Genomic DNA, 17,686 nt, shown 5'->3' on the forward strand with positions numbered 1-17,686 from the left:
GAAAATATGAAAACTACCAAAAGGAGGGGGGGTGTACTTTTCCCAGCACACAAGGTACTGCAGATTACAGGGGGCAAAAGTGGTTCTTTTCTTTGATCATTCACTTCCCAAAAAGCATGTTTGCCCACTATGCATTTAGTTATTTACAATTGATAAAAATCAACTAATTTGATGTTGTTTCAAACAACTAAGGATAAAAGGATGTAAGGATGAAAATTGTTCTATGATAAAAGTGTTAAAAAAATCCCTTAAAAGGAACGACACACAAAAAAAAAAAAAGCCAAGAATCATACAGATTGTGAAAGTTTTTGCAAGATTTTCAATGGGAAATATCAAGGAATCTTCTCCAAAGATCATTTTAGAATTTTCTGACAAGTAATCCTCCAGATGTTGTCTGGAATTATGACCATGTACATGATAAATCTTCTGGGAGCTGGGAGCCATTGTGTAATCACAGACAGGCGACTATCTCTACAGCGGAGCTCAAGGTCTTTATATATTTACCAGGAATCCATTTACATAGCATGATATTTATATTTACTTATCACATCATGAGATATTATCTCCAGGAGTCACTCATAGGGTCATGTGTATTATAGCTCACATGGAACTTTAATAATCTTTGAATAAATAATTCAGTTTATTGTTAAACCCTTTCCTTCATAGATCTTTGTCATGTTTGTAACTCTTTATTTTCTAAGAGCCCTATGTAATGACTCATGTCAGTTAGGTCTGAAGGGTTAAACTTTTCTAGTATCTGGCTTAGCTTGAAGTTGCTGTGTCGATGCCCTGGACTATCTGTGGTTCTGTTTCTTTAGCCAATTAGATACATTGTGTGACCACACCTGCCCAGCTGCCTATATAAGCCTACAGTGTGCTAATACACCTTGCCTGTGAAAGAACTTTTTTTTTCCAGTAGCTAGCATTTATACCCTACATCTGCATTCATCTTGATTAGGCTGGGTTCACACTCCGATTTTACTGTATGGGAACTGGATCCGGCTGGGCGGTTCGAAAACCGGGCACTCCTGTATCCCAGCTGGACCCGGCCCGTATGTAATTAATTTCAATGAGCAGACCAGAGTCAAACGGTGACTCCAGTCGACATATTTTTGACCCGTATCCGGTTTTGTGACCAGATCCAAACCTGTGGAATGCCGCGGTTTTAGGTCCTGTCACAAAAATTAGCCAACCAGAGTCACCATTTGATCCATTTCCCGTACACTGTAAAATCGTAGTGTGAACCCACCCTTACCTGGTTTTTGTGACCCCAGCTTTGTCTTTGGATCTCTTCTGATCTCTTTTATACTTTTTTTTAGAAGCAATCATTAGAGTGTTTACATTGATCAATGCAATGCTTTTGCACTGCATTGGTCAGTGGATTCTGTGATCTGCCTAAGGCAGACTGTATAAGATCTCCCAATGGCAGGCAAGGAGGCCTTCATAAAGTTTTTGTCTGCTATTTCAATTGATCGGCACCCCCACAATGCAATTGGACCCTTGACAGGTGCAGTACCTGTGAGTTTACTCTCTGCATGCTACAATTAATTTAAATTGCACCCTGCAGAGGGTTGAACTGAAGGCAGTTGTAGGCAGACGTCAGCTGTTATATACTTCTGACACCCACCGCATATAGAGAGGGCTCAGCTTGTGAGCCCACTCTATTATGCAATGACTGCAAAGCATCATAAAAAGGTGTATTGGTGGTTATTAGGGGTTAAAGCAGTGTTTTTCAGAGCAGTGTGGCTCAAACTCTCAGCACGCCCAGACATGGCTCTTAAAAGGAGAGGAGGAAAAAACTAAAACAACAAAATGAAAATTTCCTGTGTCCTCAAAGCCAAAATGGGATGTGTCCTTAAAGGGGTAGTTCCGTGCCCCAGCTTTCTGAACATTTTGTTTAGAATGCTTGGAGCGGGTGGCCATGATCGTGATGTCACGCCATGCCCCCTCGCGATGTCATGCCACTCACCCTCCATTCATGTCTATGGGAGGGGGCATGTCGGCTGTCATGCCACCTCCCAAAAACATGAATGGAGGGGGCGTGGCATGACATCACAAGGGGGTGTGGTGTGACGTCACGACCACTGCCGCGGGAGATCCCCAGCGGGGGGGACCCCCTGCGATCAGAAATCTTATCCCCTATCCTTTGGATTTAATTATGTGATTGCTTCATCTTTTGTACAGTTCACTAAAATACATATGTATTGCAGTTAACTGCCACATCTGACATGACAGCCCTGGAAGCCTTTACAAGGCTTTTGACTGTCATGACAATTGATGGCTCCCCGTGATTGCAATGTGAGTGGTGCCGATCGGACTGCAGAAAGTAATTTGGCATGGCTTCTTACCGTCTATATGCAGCTGTCAACATTGACAGGGGCATCTAGATGGTTAAATAACCAGTAGGGAGCCACCTCAGATGTTGGTTACTGACCAAAGTTTTGGGCTGATTCCAAGTCCATACTGTATAGTCATAAGCCTACTAAGACATAAATACATATAATGGGACATTAAGGGGTTAATGGTATAAAATATGATATTGCTAGGCAACAATCTGGAATGTATTACATTATGGAAATATTATCTTGGTCATTCTGTACATTTGGTACTATTGCACTTGATAACTGTAAAGCAATATGAGCTGTTACTTCCACTACAACTACTTTATGCTCATTCTGTGTATATGCTTAGCTTCTGTTTTTTTTGTTGATATTTATATATTTGGAAAGATGAATTGCTGATGATTATGTTTATAGTGTTATTAGGTAGCTACATAAGGATAAGTGTATGTAGGTTGTCATTTAGGATTGTGTGATAATAATGTCTAATTGCATTGCCATGTTATAAATGTGTTTTGTTGGAAAACACTTAGTTCAAGCAACTAATTGAGATTCATTCTCATAAAAAAATAAAACCTACTGCCAGACACTGTGTCCTCTGAATATAACCCTACCACATTCTGTTCCCTCTGTATATAACCCTGCCATATTCGTTACCTTCTGAATATAACTCTGCCACATTTTGTTCTCTCTGAATATAACCCTGCAGCATTCTGTACCCTCTGAATATAACACTGCCTCATTCTGTACCCTCTAAATATAACCCTGCCAGACACATTCTGTACCCTCTGAATATAACCCTTCCTCATTCTGTACCCTCTAAATATAACCCTGCCATATACTGTACCCTCTGAATAAAACCCTGCCTCATTCTATACCCTCTAAATATAACCCTGCCACATTCTATACCCTCTAAACATAACCCTGCCATATTCTGTACCCTCTGAATATAACTTTGCCACATTCTGTACCCTCTAAATATAACCCTGCCAGCCACATTCTGTACCCTCTGAATATAATCCTTCCTCATTCTGTACCCTCTAAATATAACCCTGCCATATACTGTACCCTCTGAATAAAACCCTGCCTCATTCTATACCCTCTAAATATAACCCTGCCACATTATATACCCTCTAAACATAACCCTGCCATATTCTGTACCCTCTGAATATAACTTTGCCACATTCTGTACCCTCTAAATATAACCCTACCTCTTTCTGTACCCTCAAAATATAACCCTGCCACATTCTGTACCCTCTAAATAAAACCCTGCCATTTTCTGTACCCTCTGAATATAACCCTGCCTCATTCTGTACCCTCTAAATATAACCCTGCCACATTCAGTACCCTCTAAATATAACCCTGCTGTCAGGATCCGGACTGGTATGCGGAGAGGACACTGGTGGTGGATCCACTGTGTCAGTGAAGTGATGGCGTGGGCCGTACCAGGGAAACGGAGTCTAATAGGTTACTGGTTTTCACCAGAGCCCGCCGCAAAGCGGGATGGACTTGCAGTAGAAGGTAACCCCCAGGTCGTTCCACCCGATAGTGACTCAACCTCACTGACAGCTGAGACAGGCGCGGTACACAAGGACTAGACGGAGGCGAGGTCAGACATAGCAGAAGGTCAGGGCAGGCAGCGAGGTTCGTAGTCAGGGGCAACAGCAGACGGTCTGGATACACAGAATGTGTACCCTGCCATATTCTGTACCCGCTGAATATAACCCTGCCTCATTCTGTACCCTCTACATATAACCCTGCAACATTCTGTCCCGTCTATATATAACCCTGCCACATTCTGTACCACCTGAATATTACCCTGTCACACATTTTGCCCCATATAACACTTAAAAACAACAGCTCTACACAGTGAGGACCCGTAACATGAGACTGCCGAAGGCTGTTTGGGTATGCTGGGAGGTGTAGTTTTTAAACCGTTGGAGGCACACTGGTTAAGCAACAAGGCTATAGAGCAAGAAAGTGATAACAATTTCACCCTAATAAAGGACACCAACAAGTATATGCAATATGCTTCTCTTTATTACATATTATTATAAAGCAAACAGGAAACAGAATCTCAATAAAAAAGCATTTGATTACAATAAGGCAGACTCCTATGGTATCCCAGACAATCACACTATGTCACAACCCTATTACATGTCCAAGGCAAGGACCCATAAATCACTGGGGCTCCGAATACATTTAGTACATATAACATGTGGTAAAAGAATAAGGATCCTTGGAGGTGTTTATATAAAATATATCCCATTATATGCATGATACAAAAATCCTTTCGTATTAAGGACTGAAACAGATTCGGAGTGACAATATTTCTGGTCACTACTTGTAATTGGCTACCACCCTGCAGGTGTCATCTGTAATTTTTAACCCCTTAAGGACACAGGGTTTTTCCGTTTTTGCATTTTCATTTTTTCCTCATCACCTTCTAAAAATCATAATGCAAAATCATAGTGCAAAATAAAAATTTGGCACATAAAATTCCATCATAATGCAAAATCATAGTGCAAAATAAAAATTTTGCACATAAAATTCCATATGATGGCTTATTTTTTATGCCACCAATTCTATGTTGCAGTGACATCAGTCATTTTACAAAAAAATCCATGGTGAAATGGAAAAAAAATTCATTGTGCGACAAAATTGAAGAAAAAATTGGGGGGGCTTCTGTTTCTTCGCAGTGCATTTTCCGGTAAAAATTATACCTTATCTTTATTCTGTAGGTCCATATGGTTAAAATGATCCCCTACTTATATAGGTTTGATTTTGACGTACTTCTTTTCATAACTACATGCAGGAAAATTTATATGTTAAAAATTCTCATCTTCTGACCCCTATAACTTTTTTTTTCTTTCTGCATACGGGTCAGTATGAGGGCTCATTTTTTGTGCCATGTTCTGAAGTTTTTATCGGTACCATTTTTGTATTGATCGGAGTTTTTGATCCTTTTTTATTTATTTTTTCATGATATAAAAAGTGACCAAAAATGCACTATTTTGGACTTTGGAATTTTTTTTGCGTGTACGCCATTGACCGTGCGGTTTAATTAATGATATATTTTTCTAATTCGGACATTTCTGCATGCAGTGATACCACATATGTTTATTTTTATTTACATAGTTTTTTTTTATAGGAAAAGGGGAATCATTCAAACTTTTATTAGGGAAGGGGTTAAATGACCTTTATTAACTTTTTTTTCACTTTTTTTTTTGCAGTGTTATAGCTCCCATAGGGACCTATAACACTGCACACACTGATCTTATACACAAATCGCTGCAAAGCCATAGCTTTGCATGGATCAGTGTTATAGGCGGTCGATAGCTTAAGCCTGTATCTCAGGCTTGGAGCAATCAAATGCCGATCGGACGTGATGGAGCAAGGTAAGGAGACCTCTGCTCGCGTGCTAGATGATCAGGACATCGCAATTTTATTGCGATAGTGCCGATCAGCCCGACTGAGCTTTCACTTTCATTTTAGTCCCAGGACCGACCAGGTATGATGTGGGGTCAAGGCGTGACCCCGTTTTAAATACCAGGATCGGGCGTAGGGCGTATAGGTATGCCCTATGTCGTTAAGAGGTTACATTTCCCTAAGCTCAGCTCCAGAATAGGTGGAAACTAGCTGCTGTGATGTTTTCTATGCACTGCACAAACAGTGATGGGGTCCATCTCTCCTACATCAGAAGCTGCAGAAGCATGAGGGCATTAAAGGGCAATACTGAGAAGTGTAAGCAGTTAATCTAAAATTCTAATGTCTCAAAATGGATTTTAGCAGAGAATTAAGGTTGAGTGCTCATATGCTTTGCTCAATTTTTCGTGCAGAATCCATGCTGCACGGAATCGGCACTTATTTTGTACAGAAATAAGCTTTAAAAATCAATGTTCCATCGACTAATGGACTTTTCTGAAAGGATTCCGCCAAAAGAATAAACATGTTCGATCTTCCAGCGGAATCAACTTCCTCACTGGAAGTTCCTCTACCAAACTTTCAACATGTGAACTAGGCATGAGCCTCCCATTAAGATTAATTTAAGGCTACTGCAACAATTTATAGTGGTGGGCATAGGCCCTACATTAGACCTACTTCTCCTTGTGAGCTGCAATGAATATCATGGCCTTATAGTCAATAAGGTCACTCACAGCCGTTCTCTTCTTAACTTCACATATGTCTATAACAAAACCTTCTCCAACTAGAGCTTTCCTGGCAAAATCCTCATCATATGTGAAAACATGGAGCCTGTCTTTCCCGACAATGTAATATGTCATATCTAAACCACCAAGTAATATGAGGTGTCCTCCAGGTTTTAGCATCCTTGAGAATTTTCTGAGACAATTGATATAATCATTTTGATCTTTGCTGATATTATCAAGGAGCCAAATACTGATGATACAATCTGCTGGTGGTAAGTCTATCGGATCCGTCATATTTTCTTTGTCGAGGTCACATTTCATAACATGTGGAATTGCTGATCTCAGCTTTCCTTCTTTTTCCTGTAATTGGTCACTAAGAGAAATAGGAATAGGGTGTCAACATGAAAATGATGGAATGGAGGTTCAATAGTTATCTCTGGATTATTGGCTTTCAGTAGTCGAGCTTTTACTACATCCTTCTAACAGTACTCATGGACTTTAAAGGGGTACTCCGCCCCTAGACATTGAAGGTGTCCTGCCGCTGGAAACCCCAGTGATCTCTTTTGCAGCACCCCTGGGGTTTAGGGTATGTTCACACTGAAGGTTTGGAGAGGAATTTCCGTGAGTAATTCTGCTCGCTTATTCCTCTCCAATTCATTCAGCATTGAAAAACCCCAATAGTATGTAATTACATTTCTGCTCCTCAGTTCACACTGAGGAATTTCTGCTAGCGGAATTCTGTCACTGAATTCCGTTCCGCGTGAAGAATGAACATGTTTCTTCATGCGGAATTCGCGTCCTAACCCCATAGAACTCAATGTTAAATTTGTTTTCAGTCCGCCACAGTTATGCGCGGAATTTGCGCAGAATTCCCACGGAATTCCAGCAGTATTCGCGCACAAAAGTTTTTTTTATAACAATGTCTCCTATGCTGCGTTGAATTCCACACTGATTTCTGTGCAGAATACCGCACGGAATGCCGCGTGGAATTCCGTGCACATTCCGCGAACATTGCTCGCAGAATAAAATGGTAATTTCTAAGCGGATTTTTTCAGCGAGAATTCCTCGCACATATTAATCAGTGTGAACATACCCTTACAGCGGCAGGACCCCCGCGATCAGACATCTTATCCCCTTATCCTTTGGATAGGGGACAAGATGTCTAGGGGCAGAGTACCCCTTTAATGGACTTTATGCATGAGAACATTGATCAGTGTGGATGAAAGTAGTTTTCAAACTAGAAATTTGATCTGGAATACACTTAAAATGCAAATATAAGTTGAGTAAATTATATACTGACTAGAAATTCAATAGATCTGTTCATATCTTGTACAGTAGGAACAATGACAAGGTGTCCCCCAATAACCAAATACTTCACCTGTTCCCTTGTATCTCTCCATAAAGTTTTGTGGCATGTCCCCAATCGAATGCTCCTGTCCGTGAGTCCAGCCATCTCTTCAGCTCCATGATGCATCCATCACTGGCCTTCAGGACTATGATGTGATTGAAAAACTCACAGGCGGCATAGAGGTGATGAACCAAGGAACCAACACTGATATCAATGAGGACATCTCCTTTAATATGACCTGCAGAAACATATCTGAATATTGTAACATATGATATGTTAAACCTTGCTGGTTAATGGCAGTTAATGTATGTGGCTGAGACCATGTTCCTATGTGTTCACCAATTGCCAAGTGATATTGTCAATAATCCAAATGGTGAACACATGATCTTTCCCCAAGTAACCTCAGTTAGTACCCTTTTGTTCTTGTGTTCAGTTTCTCATTAAATCCCTCCTGAACCTTCTTTAATCATTTAAAAGGCTTAGATTATGTCCGTTTCACTTCTTTCTTCCAGACAATACTGATTTAGTTCTTTAAGTTTTCCTGCTAAGTTTTATGCTAATGACCTTCCACCATTTATGTATCCCATCTTCGAACCCATTTAATTTTATCAATATTTTTTTTTATAGGTAAGGCGTCCAGAACTGGACACAGTATTCCAGATGTGGTCTTACTCTGTATAGTGGGATCACAATGTCAGACTGTCCTACCCCCCCAGTCTGTCGGTCAGACTGGCGGGTAGGACAGGGAGAGTGAGCCCAAAGCTGTCCCTAATTACACTCTCCCTGGCTACTTGTCCATCCGCCCTAAACGGCGGATTGACAACCACGGTGCTGGTCCCTACCTGCGCTAAAGTTCAGTGGGCGTAAAAACAGATAATAATATACATTGTTGGTCACAGGCCAGAAACATAACAGGAAAACTACTAAACAAGCAGATATACAAGACAGAATATAAACAGGTAAACAGGGCAGGATGTAGTGAACTAACAAACAGTTCAGTAATTGGAATCCAGATAACGACAAATAAGAATAAATGAACTAGTCAAGGTATATAATATAATAATATATAATGAGTAAACAGCAGAAACCTGGAAATGCAGGGGATGAACAGAAGAGCTGAATGTTAAACACTAAAATGATCAAGAACATAAAAAACTGTTCACACTGGACTAAGATAACTAACATAAAAAGATAAGGTTCAGAGCACACAGATCAGTGAGTAAGCACAGAGGACACTATAGACCAATGGTAAAGTACAGAGGAAACACTAGATCAGTGATCATGTACTCTATGATCAGTGCATGTACTAAAAACTCTGAAGATCAGCAATCATGAACTCTATAAAAACGGATACAAGAAAACCAAACTCCACAATGTGAAGGAACACAGGTCAGGATACTAGAAAGGATATTTTTCAAGATACAGAGCATGGGTTAGACAAGACTCTCAGTGTGAACACAGACTAAGATATAAAGTAAAAGCAGAACGGACATACATAATCCCAAAAACTGACAAATGTACTACAGCCCTAGTAACAGAACAATAACATCCGTGTCATGAAAATGAGTAGAATGGGAATATCATGGACCATGGCAAATTAAAGGGGTACTCCACTGGAAAACATTTTCTTTTAATAATCAACTGGTGCCAGAAAGTTAAACAAATTTGTAAATTACTTCTATTTAAAAATCTCAACACTTCCAGTACTTATCTGCTGCTGTATGTTTCAAAGGAAGTTCTTTTATTTTGTAATTTATTTTCTGTCTGACCACAGTGCTCTCTACTGACACCTCTGTCCATGTCAGGAACTGTCTGGAGCAGGATGGGTTTGTTATGGGGATTTGCTCCTGCTCTGGGCAGTTCCTGACATGGACAGAGGTGTCAGCAGAGAGCACTGTGGTCAGACAGAAAAGAACATCTCAGCATCCTGTGGAACATACAGCAGCTGATAACCACTGGTAGGATTAAGATTTTTTAATCGGTTTAACTTTCTGGAACCAGTTAATTTAAAAAAATTACACTGAAGTACCCATTTAACACTGGCGGATCTTGAGCGATACTTCCACTCCGGAAAAGCTGCAGATTTATCTTTTCTGCAGGGGAATTTCTGCATTGACAAATCTGCAAATCTGTAGCAGACTTGGTTTACTTCAGTGGGGTCTGCTGCAGATATTCCGCTGCAGAACATCCACAGTGGAAAATCCTCCACAGCTAAACCCGCAGCTTTTCTGGTGTAGAAATCTTGCACAATATCCGCTCATGTGAACATACCCTTATCATTTTTCTCTGTATTTATTCCACTTTTGGTTCTGTTTAAAACTACTGAACAATACTGTGAACTCAGCCATAGATTGTGTCCCTCTCTACCAGGGGTCAAGTCCTGGAGAAAAAAGGGTGGGAACTCCTTTCCACTCAAGGGCTGATCTGCTAATGTGAATGGTGTTCCTGCTGTGGAAAAAGTGCAGGAACTCAGTTCCCACATGTTCCTGCAGAACTTGAGCCCTGCTCTCTACACATATTGTTCTTCTAAATGTAGTTGTAAGAAATATGCCAATTACTACCATACTATTGAATTTACATTGTCTGCAACCCCCACCCCCTCACCGCCCACCAACCTGTTGCCTGGGGGTCACACTGTATGATGTTTCCTTCCACAAGTATATATGGGTAGTTTATCTTTGTATATGTCATGATATGATTATGAGCCTGGAGGGGCTAGAAACGTGTCAGCATTTAAGGACATCTGCGGAAAAATACAACTTATCGCCTATCCACAGGATAGGGGATAAGTGTCTGATCGCGGGAGGTCCGACCACTGGGACCCCCCGCGATCTCCTGCATGGGGCCATGGCTCTGCCACGGCTCTCCTGTGCAGGAGGCGTGCCAGCCACAGTGTGACATCGCGGCCGACACGCCTCCTCTATGTAGTTCTATGGGAGAGGCGGGTAGGCAGCATTCATGCCTCCCCGCCTCTCCCATAGAACTGTATGGAGAGGGGGCGTACCATCGACCTCAGAGAGGTCGACGCTACGCGCATTAGTCGTTCACATAGAGCGGCAATGTGTGGCCCCATTTGGGATAGTGGGGGGTCCCAGCGGTCTGACCCCCCGCGATCAGACACTTATCCTCTATCCTGTGGATAGGGGATAAGTTGTCTTTTGCTGCCGATGTCCTTTAACACAGAATTATTTTAGAACACCCCCTGTCCTTTAATGTGAATCAAATAAGGAAAGTTTTCTCTATGGATTTTATCATGAGAATTCTGCATTGTTCATGGGGCCCACACACTATGATAGTGTCATACTGCCCCTCTATGTGTTCAACTAAGCAATAGTGCAATTCAGTAAATTTGAGGATAGGCCTGATTAAAAATTTACTTTTAATGATGTGAATAAAAAGCTAATAGCCAGTAGAGTGACCCAAAACATCAGAAACAAATACCAACACACCACAGTGTATAAGTGCGAACCAATAGTAATGGTCATACAGCATAACTGCTGTTAGGGCAAGTATTAGGGGACCCCATAGGTCAATAATTGGACAGGGCTAAAGGGGTTCTAATTATCCCTATCCACTCGCCCTGCTTTACCCTTCTTGACAAGTGTTGCTCATCCTAAGAAGGGTGGCCCCACACAGGAACCTGTCCTTACTGCACCCTATTTAGCCCTAGACACTCCCTCAACTAAGCAATAGTGCCAACTTTATGGGCACAGTAGGTATTTTAAATTGAAAATAATATTAATAATTTTATTGTTGTTAACCTGAGCACACAATGATTGGGCATTTTGTGAAGGAATATCTTTTTTTGATCAGGAAATGATAATAACAATGATTAAGGGCTATTCCTCAGCCCAAAATGCGGCAGAGTTTTTCACTCCTTAGTGACATGTTGCTTTTGCTTTGTTTTTAACCTGGATTATTAAAGTTTGAAGATTTTAATTCACTTTCTGTTGGGAGATGGATCTACACCTTCTTTTTGCTGATAATAACAATAAGTGGTGAAGCACAACTTGCCTGATCACGGCAGATTGAATGGTAATGGCCTCCACCATTGGAGTCTTACAGTAACCCTTCATCATCCTCAACAAGCTTCCTAAGGCTATGGTCACACATAGTATTTTGGTGGGGATTTTTCTCAGGATTTTTAACCAAAACAGGGAACTAAACTAACACAAAATAAAACTATAACAAAAAGATGTAAATGTACGCCCTGCGCCCATTGATTGCAGAATCTCAAAAAAAGTATAAAGAATAGGTAGCTCTACAATATTATAGGAACAACTGTACCAGAACTGGGATAATTTTGAGGATGTGTACCCTATACACCCTAAAGAATTGTATAGAAAGAAATAGATACTGTTCTTTAGTACAGTCTATATAAGTATTGTATTTATAGGTCAATATTTTACTGATTGTGTGTATGCACAAAAAAACTAGTTCTAGATGTATGACAGTATCAATAATTCCATTAGATTTATTTACAAAGGGAAATAATATAGAATAAAATGTTCTCTAGTGAATTTGAAGATTATATGGTATGGGAAATAATATGTATGTCCAGTCAGGTTGAGTTTGTTAAAATTGGATCTTATTTATTAATAATAGAAATAGAAATATAAAAATAAAAAGTTGAATAAAAAAGTTTAAAAATATGTGTGAATATTTAGCTTCAGGTGTCCTCACACACAGAAAATGTCAATACATCATAAAAGTGAATTATATTATATACTCTTTCAAATTCTATGTTTATATACAGCCAATATAATATTCCAATAGTTGCACAATATTCTCATAGTATAAAGTTTTTGTATTGTACTGTTCCTATAAAAGTGCGGATGTATTGACATTTTCTGTGTGTGAGGGCAGTAGCCATGGACCTGCAGCTGAATGTTCACACATCTTATTCTCTATGCAAAGGATAGGGGATTAAATGTTTGATCACGGGAGGTCCCGTTGCTGGGGCCCCCGCTATCTCGAGCAGCATCCGGATTTCTAAACAAATGCTGGGTTCCTGCGGCAGTGATCGTGACGTCACAGCCACGCCTCCTCATAATGTCACACCATGCTCCCTCCATTCATGTCTATGGGAAGGGGCATGTCGGTTGACACACCCCCTCCCATAGACATTAACACCTTGGGGACGGAGGGTTTTTCCGTTTTTGCACTTTCGTTTTTTCCTCCTCACCTTTTAAAAATCATAACCTTTTCATTTTTGCACCTAAAAATCCATATGATGGCTTATTTTTTGTGCCACCAATTCTACTTTGTAATGCCATCAGTCATTTTACCCAAAAATCTATGGCGAAACGGAAAAAAATCATTGTCCGACAAAATTGAAGAAAAAACACCATTTTGTAAATTTTGGGGACTTCCGTTTGGGGACTTCCATTTCCACGCGCTATTAGCCACCGGTCCCGGCCGTTACTAGGTGCCGACCTGATCCACTATGACGCGTTGTAGACAGGGAGTGGGCGGACGGCGCATAGGTACGCCCTCGTCCCCAACAGATTAATGGAGGGGGTGTGGCATGACATAGCGATGGGGCGTGGCTCTGACATTACGATCACGGCCTCTGCTCCAAGTGTTCTGAACAAACTGTAGTACCCCTTTAACACTTTTTTATTCAACTTTTTATTTTTACATCTCTATTATTAATGAATACAATCTAATTTTAATAAACTCAACCTGACTGGCCACACATAATATTTATCTTACCATATAATCTTCACGTTCCAAAGAAAACATTTTATTCTATATTATTTCACTTTGTAAATAAATCTAATGTAATTATTAGTACTGTCATACATCTAGAACTATACTCGATACTCGAGTATAAGCCGACCCGAGTATAAGCCGAGACCCCTAATTTCAACCCAAAATCCCAGGAAAAGTTATTGACTCGAGTATAAGCCTAGGGTGGGAAATACATCATCCCCCCTGTCATCATCCAGACCCGTCATTAACATCCTCATCATCATCCCCTTGTCATCATCCCACACATCCCCCCTTCATCATCCCCTTATCATCCCACACATCCCCCCTTCATCATCCCCTTATCATCCCACACATCCCCCCTTCATCATCCCCTTATCATCCCACACATCCCCCCTTCATCATCCCCTTATCATCCCACACATCCCCCCTTCATCATCCCCTTATCATCCCGCACATCCCCCCTTCATCATCCCCTTATCATCCCACACATCCCCCCTTCATCATCCCCTTATCATCCCGCACATCCCCCCTTCATCATCCCCTTATCATCCCACACATCCCCCCTTCATCATCCCCTTGTCATCATTCGCCCTCAGTGGTCTTCAACCTGCGGACCTCCAGAGGTTTCAAAACTACAACTCCCAGCAAGCCCGGGCAGCCATCGGCTGTCCGGGCTTGCTGGGAGTTGTAGTTTTGAAACCTCCGGAGGTCCGCAGGTTGAAGATCACTGCGGCCTTCGACATCATCCAGCCCCCTCTCACCCCCCTTTAGTTCTGAGTACTCACCTCCGCTCGGCGCTGGTCCGGTCCTGCAGGGCTGTCCGGTGAGGAGGTGGTCCGGGCTGCTATCTTCACCGGGGGCGCCTCTTCTCCGCGCTTCCGGCCCGGAATAGAGGCGTTGCCTTGACAACGACGCAGAAGTACGTTGGCAATGAACGCACCTCTGCGTCGTTGTCAAGGCAACGTGACTATTCTGAGGCCGGGCCCGAAGCGCTTAGAAGAGGCCTCCCCGGTGAAGATAGCAGCCCGGAACCACTATCCCACCGGACCACCTCCTCACCGGACAGCCCTGCAGCACCGGACCAGCGCCGAGCGGAGGTGAGTACTCAGAACTAAAGGGGGGTGAGAGGGGGCTGGATGATGTCGAAGGCCGCAGTGGTCTTCAACCTGCGGACCTCCGGAGGTTTCAAAACTACAACTCCCAGCAAGCCCGGACAGCCGATGGGAGTTGTAGTTTTGAAACCTCTGGAGGTCCGCACTGCGGGTGGGGGAGTTCACTCGAGTATAAGCCGAGGGGGGTGTTTTCAGCACGAAAAATCGTGCTGAAAAACTCGGCTTATACTCGAGTATATACGGTAGTATTTTTGTACACACAATCAGTAAAATATTAACCTATAAAGACTATACCTATATAGACTGTGCTAGAGAGCAGTATCTATTTCTTTCTATGATTGCAGAATCTAAAAGTATGAAAAATCATCTACTGGTTAGCTCAAGAGCCAATCGGGACCACCGCGGTGAAAGCACAGTATCCTGATCAGCTCAACGGATGGGCGTAAGGTTCCTACCTACCTCTAGGTCATCCGATCCCCACTCCAATAGTGCAGGAAACCACGGCAGGCTGCACTAATGGAGCGCCAATAACATTGATCAATGCTGTGCTATGACAACATCGAGAGATTGCATGTAATAGTCTCCTGTACAGATTACAAAATAGTGAAAAAAATGTGTAATAAAAAAGGGAATAAATGTGAATAAGCTCCTTCCCTAATAAAATGTTAAATCACCCCCTTTTCCCATTTTTTTTATAATGCATAAAATAAATATAAATATATCTGGTATTACCATGTGTGTCAATGTCTGAAATGTTAAACTATAATGTTAGTTAAACTGCACGGTCAATGGTATAAATGGTAAAAAAAATCTAAGTATAGAATTGCACATTTTTGGTCACTTCATGTACCAGAAAAAGTTAATAAAAATACTGAGAAAATCATCAGCAAAATACGATATAGGAACATAGCCTAATGTTTTCGGCTACTGTTTTGTCAGCTGGTAGCCATAAAAAAATGAATTAACATGTTATACAAATTGGTTCAATATAATAGGCTGTCTGGGCATGCTAGGAGCTGTAGTTTTGCAAAAGCTGGAGGTCTACACGTTGGAGACCACTGCCTTCGAGGATACAAAAGGGGAAAATTACTTTCCTAAACCCGAAACCCCATATTCTTTATTATGCTCAATGACAAAGTCTCTGTTCTGATCACTTTAGTTGATATGACAGGGTATACACCAAAAAGAAACAAAGAGGGTATCAACAACCCCTGTAAGAATAGATCAGTAAAGTGTTAGACTAAACAAATACCCCAAATAGATAAACACTATCACACACAGTTACTCAAAATCAGTAATCTTTATTAGAAATATCATGAACATTTATTTAAAAAATCATGTTAAAAATAAGGATGCCTGTAACCACCCCTACAAATTACATAACATGATAGGGCTAGTGGAATGATGTGGGGTTGATACATAACTCGTAAGACTTGTTTGATTTATAGACACTGGGATTTTTTATGCCTTTACATTTCCTTGTTTAATTTGGTCACTTGACATGTTATGGTAAACATAGGCCGGCATTTATCATTGTAGGTGTAAGTGAAGCATTTTTCTGCACCTTTTTTGTGTGTGCTGGTAATGTGTAGGAGCACCAAATTTATTAAATGGTCCCACAGCATTTGATAAATTTAGTGCAGGTCACATTTTCTGAAATTTCTCTCTTCACATACACCAAAAAGCTAAGCTAAGTCTGGGCTGGTGTAGTTTTATAGACTTTTCAATGGCTTTGCACCTTTTTTGCGCAATTTTCACAAAAAGGCACAGTTCATAAAACCCTTCCATATCATGTGTATTGCCAAAATCAGTGGATCGCACCTCAAAATCAGCAGAAACGGGTAAACCAAAAGTGGCAAAAAAGGCGCAAGTAAACACTGCTTGCGCCTTTTTTGCGCCTTTTGTAGACACAAAAAACTGTCTAAAGACAATGATAAATGTCGGCCATAGTGTGCATAGCCCTGTATGTGTTTATGGTCTATATATGGACTTATATGATATCATTCCACTAGCCCTATCATGTTATGTAATTTTTAGGGGTTGTTACTGGTGCCCTTGTTTTTAACATTCATTTTTATAAATGTTCATGATATTTCTCATAAAGATTACTGATTTTGAGTAACTGTGTGTGATAGTGTTTATCTATTTGGTGTATTTGATATGATAGGGGTAGAGTGATTGCCCCTTCTGATCTCCAACAACAAAAATGAGTTTTTGATTTTTGAATAAAGTGACCCTGTCTATGTTGTAAAGTTGACCTATAAAAAAAGTATGAAAAAGCATACAAAACAATTCAGCATAGTAAAAGTATGATACATACCCTGTGTAAAAGTTCTTGCAAGTTGTTCAATGGGAAATATCAAGATGTCTTCTGCAAAGGCCATTTCAGATTTATCTGACAGGTAATGTTCCAAATGTTGCCTGGAATCAAAGCCGTGTACATGATAGCGCTTATGGGTAGAAGGATCCATCGTCTAATCTTCTATCACAGACAGGGACCTTAGCTCACAAAGTGTGTTACTAAGAGTTACTTATCATGAGTTAATATATCCATGAGCCAGTCATGTGAAAAGATGTTATGAAAAATTCCCATCAAACTATAATGATCCTCATTGAAATGTAAAATAACAAAAACCCAGAGGCGATCTACATATCTGTCAACAATGTCTTCTCCATAAAAGTATATGCTCATCATGCAATATCCACTGAAAAATTGGTTTAAAAGGAATGTTCGAAAGCTGGGAGATTTTTGGAAAATTATGAAAGAGCTGAGGTCACCTTCAAAAACTATTTAAGAAAACGCTTTGGTTCTGATGTTCCACACTGTGACTCAGCGGTCTCTGTCTGCATGTATGCCTTGTGGACACTGTAGCATTACGTGAACAATGTATATAATGTCAGAAAACATTTCTTAAAACATTTCACATACCTCCCCATGTTACAAACCCATTCTGGTCCTGGTGATTCAAACCCGAATTATCTTGGAAAACCAATTTGCATATCTATGCTTTTGATATCTGGATT

General features: G+C 40.8%; 1 protein-coding gene across 1 annotated transcript; it reads right to left on the reverse strand.

Annotated features, from left to right (window-relative positions):
* Positions 1-6,403: 6,403 nt before the first annotated feature.
* Positions 6,404-17,133, reverse strand: LOC130294210 (nicotinamide N-methyltransferase-like). Its single transcript, XM_056543787.1, has 3 exons — positions 16,983-17,133; positions 7,866-8,073; positions 6,404-6,860 (listed from the first exon to the last, which is right to left on the reverse strand). Exons 1-3 carry the CDS (start codon positions 17,131-17,133, stop codon positions 6,437-6,439), a joined length of 783 nt encoding a protein of 260 aa, XP_056399762.1. The 3' UTR covers positions 6,404-6,436.
* Positions 17,134-17,686: the final 553 nt, after the last annotated feature.

The sequence above is a fragment of the Hyla sarda genome, chromosome 10, assembly GCF_029499605.1.
Source record: "Hyla sarda isolate aHylSar1 chromosome 10, aHylSar1.hap1, whole genome shotgun sequence".
Lineage (NCBI taxonomy): Eukaryota > Metazoa > Chordata > Amphibia > Anura > Hylidae > Hyla > Hyla sarda.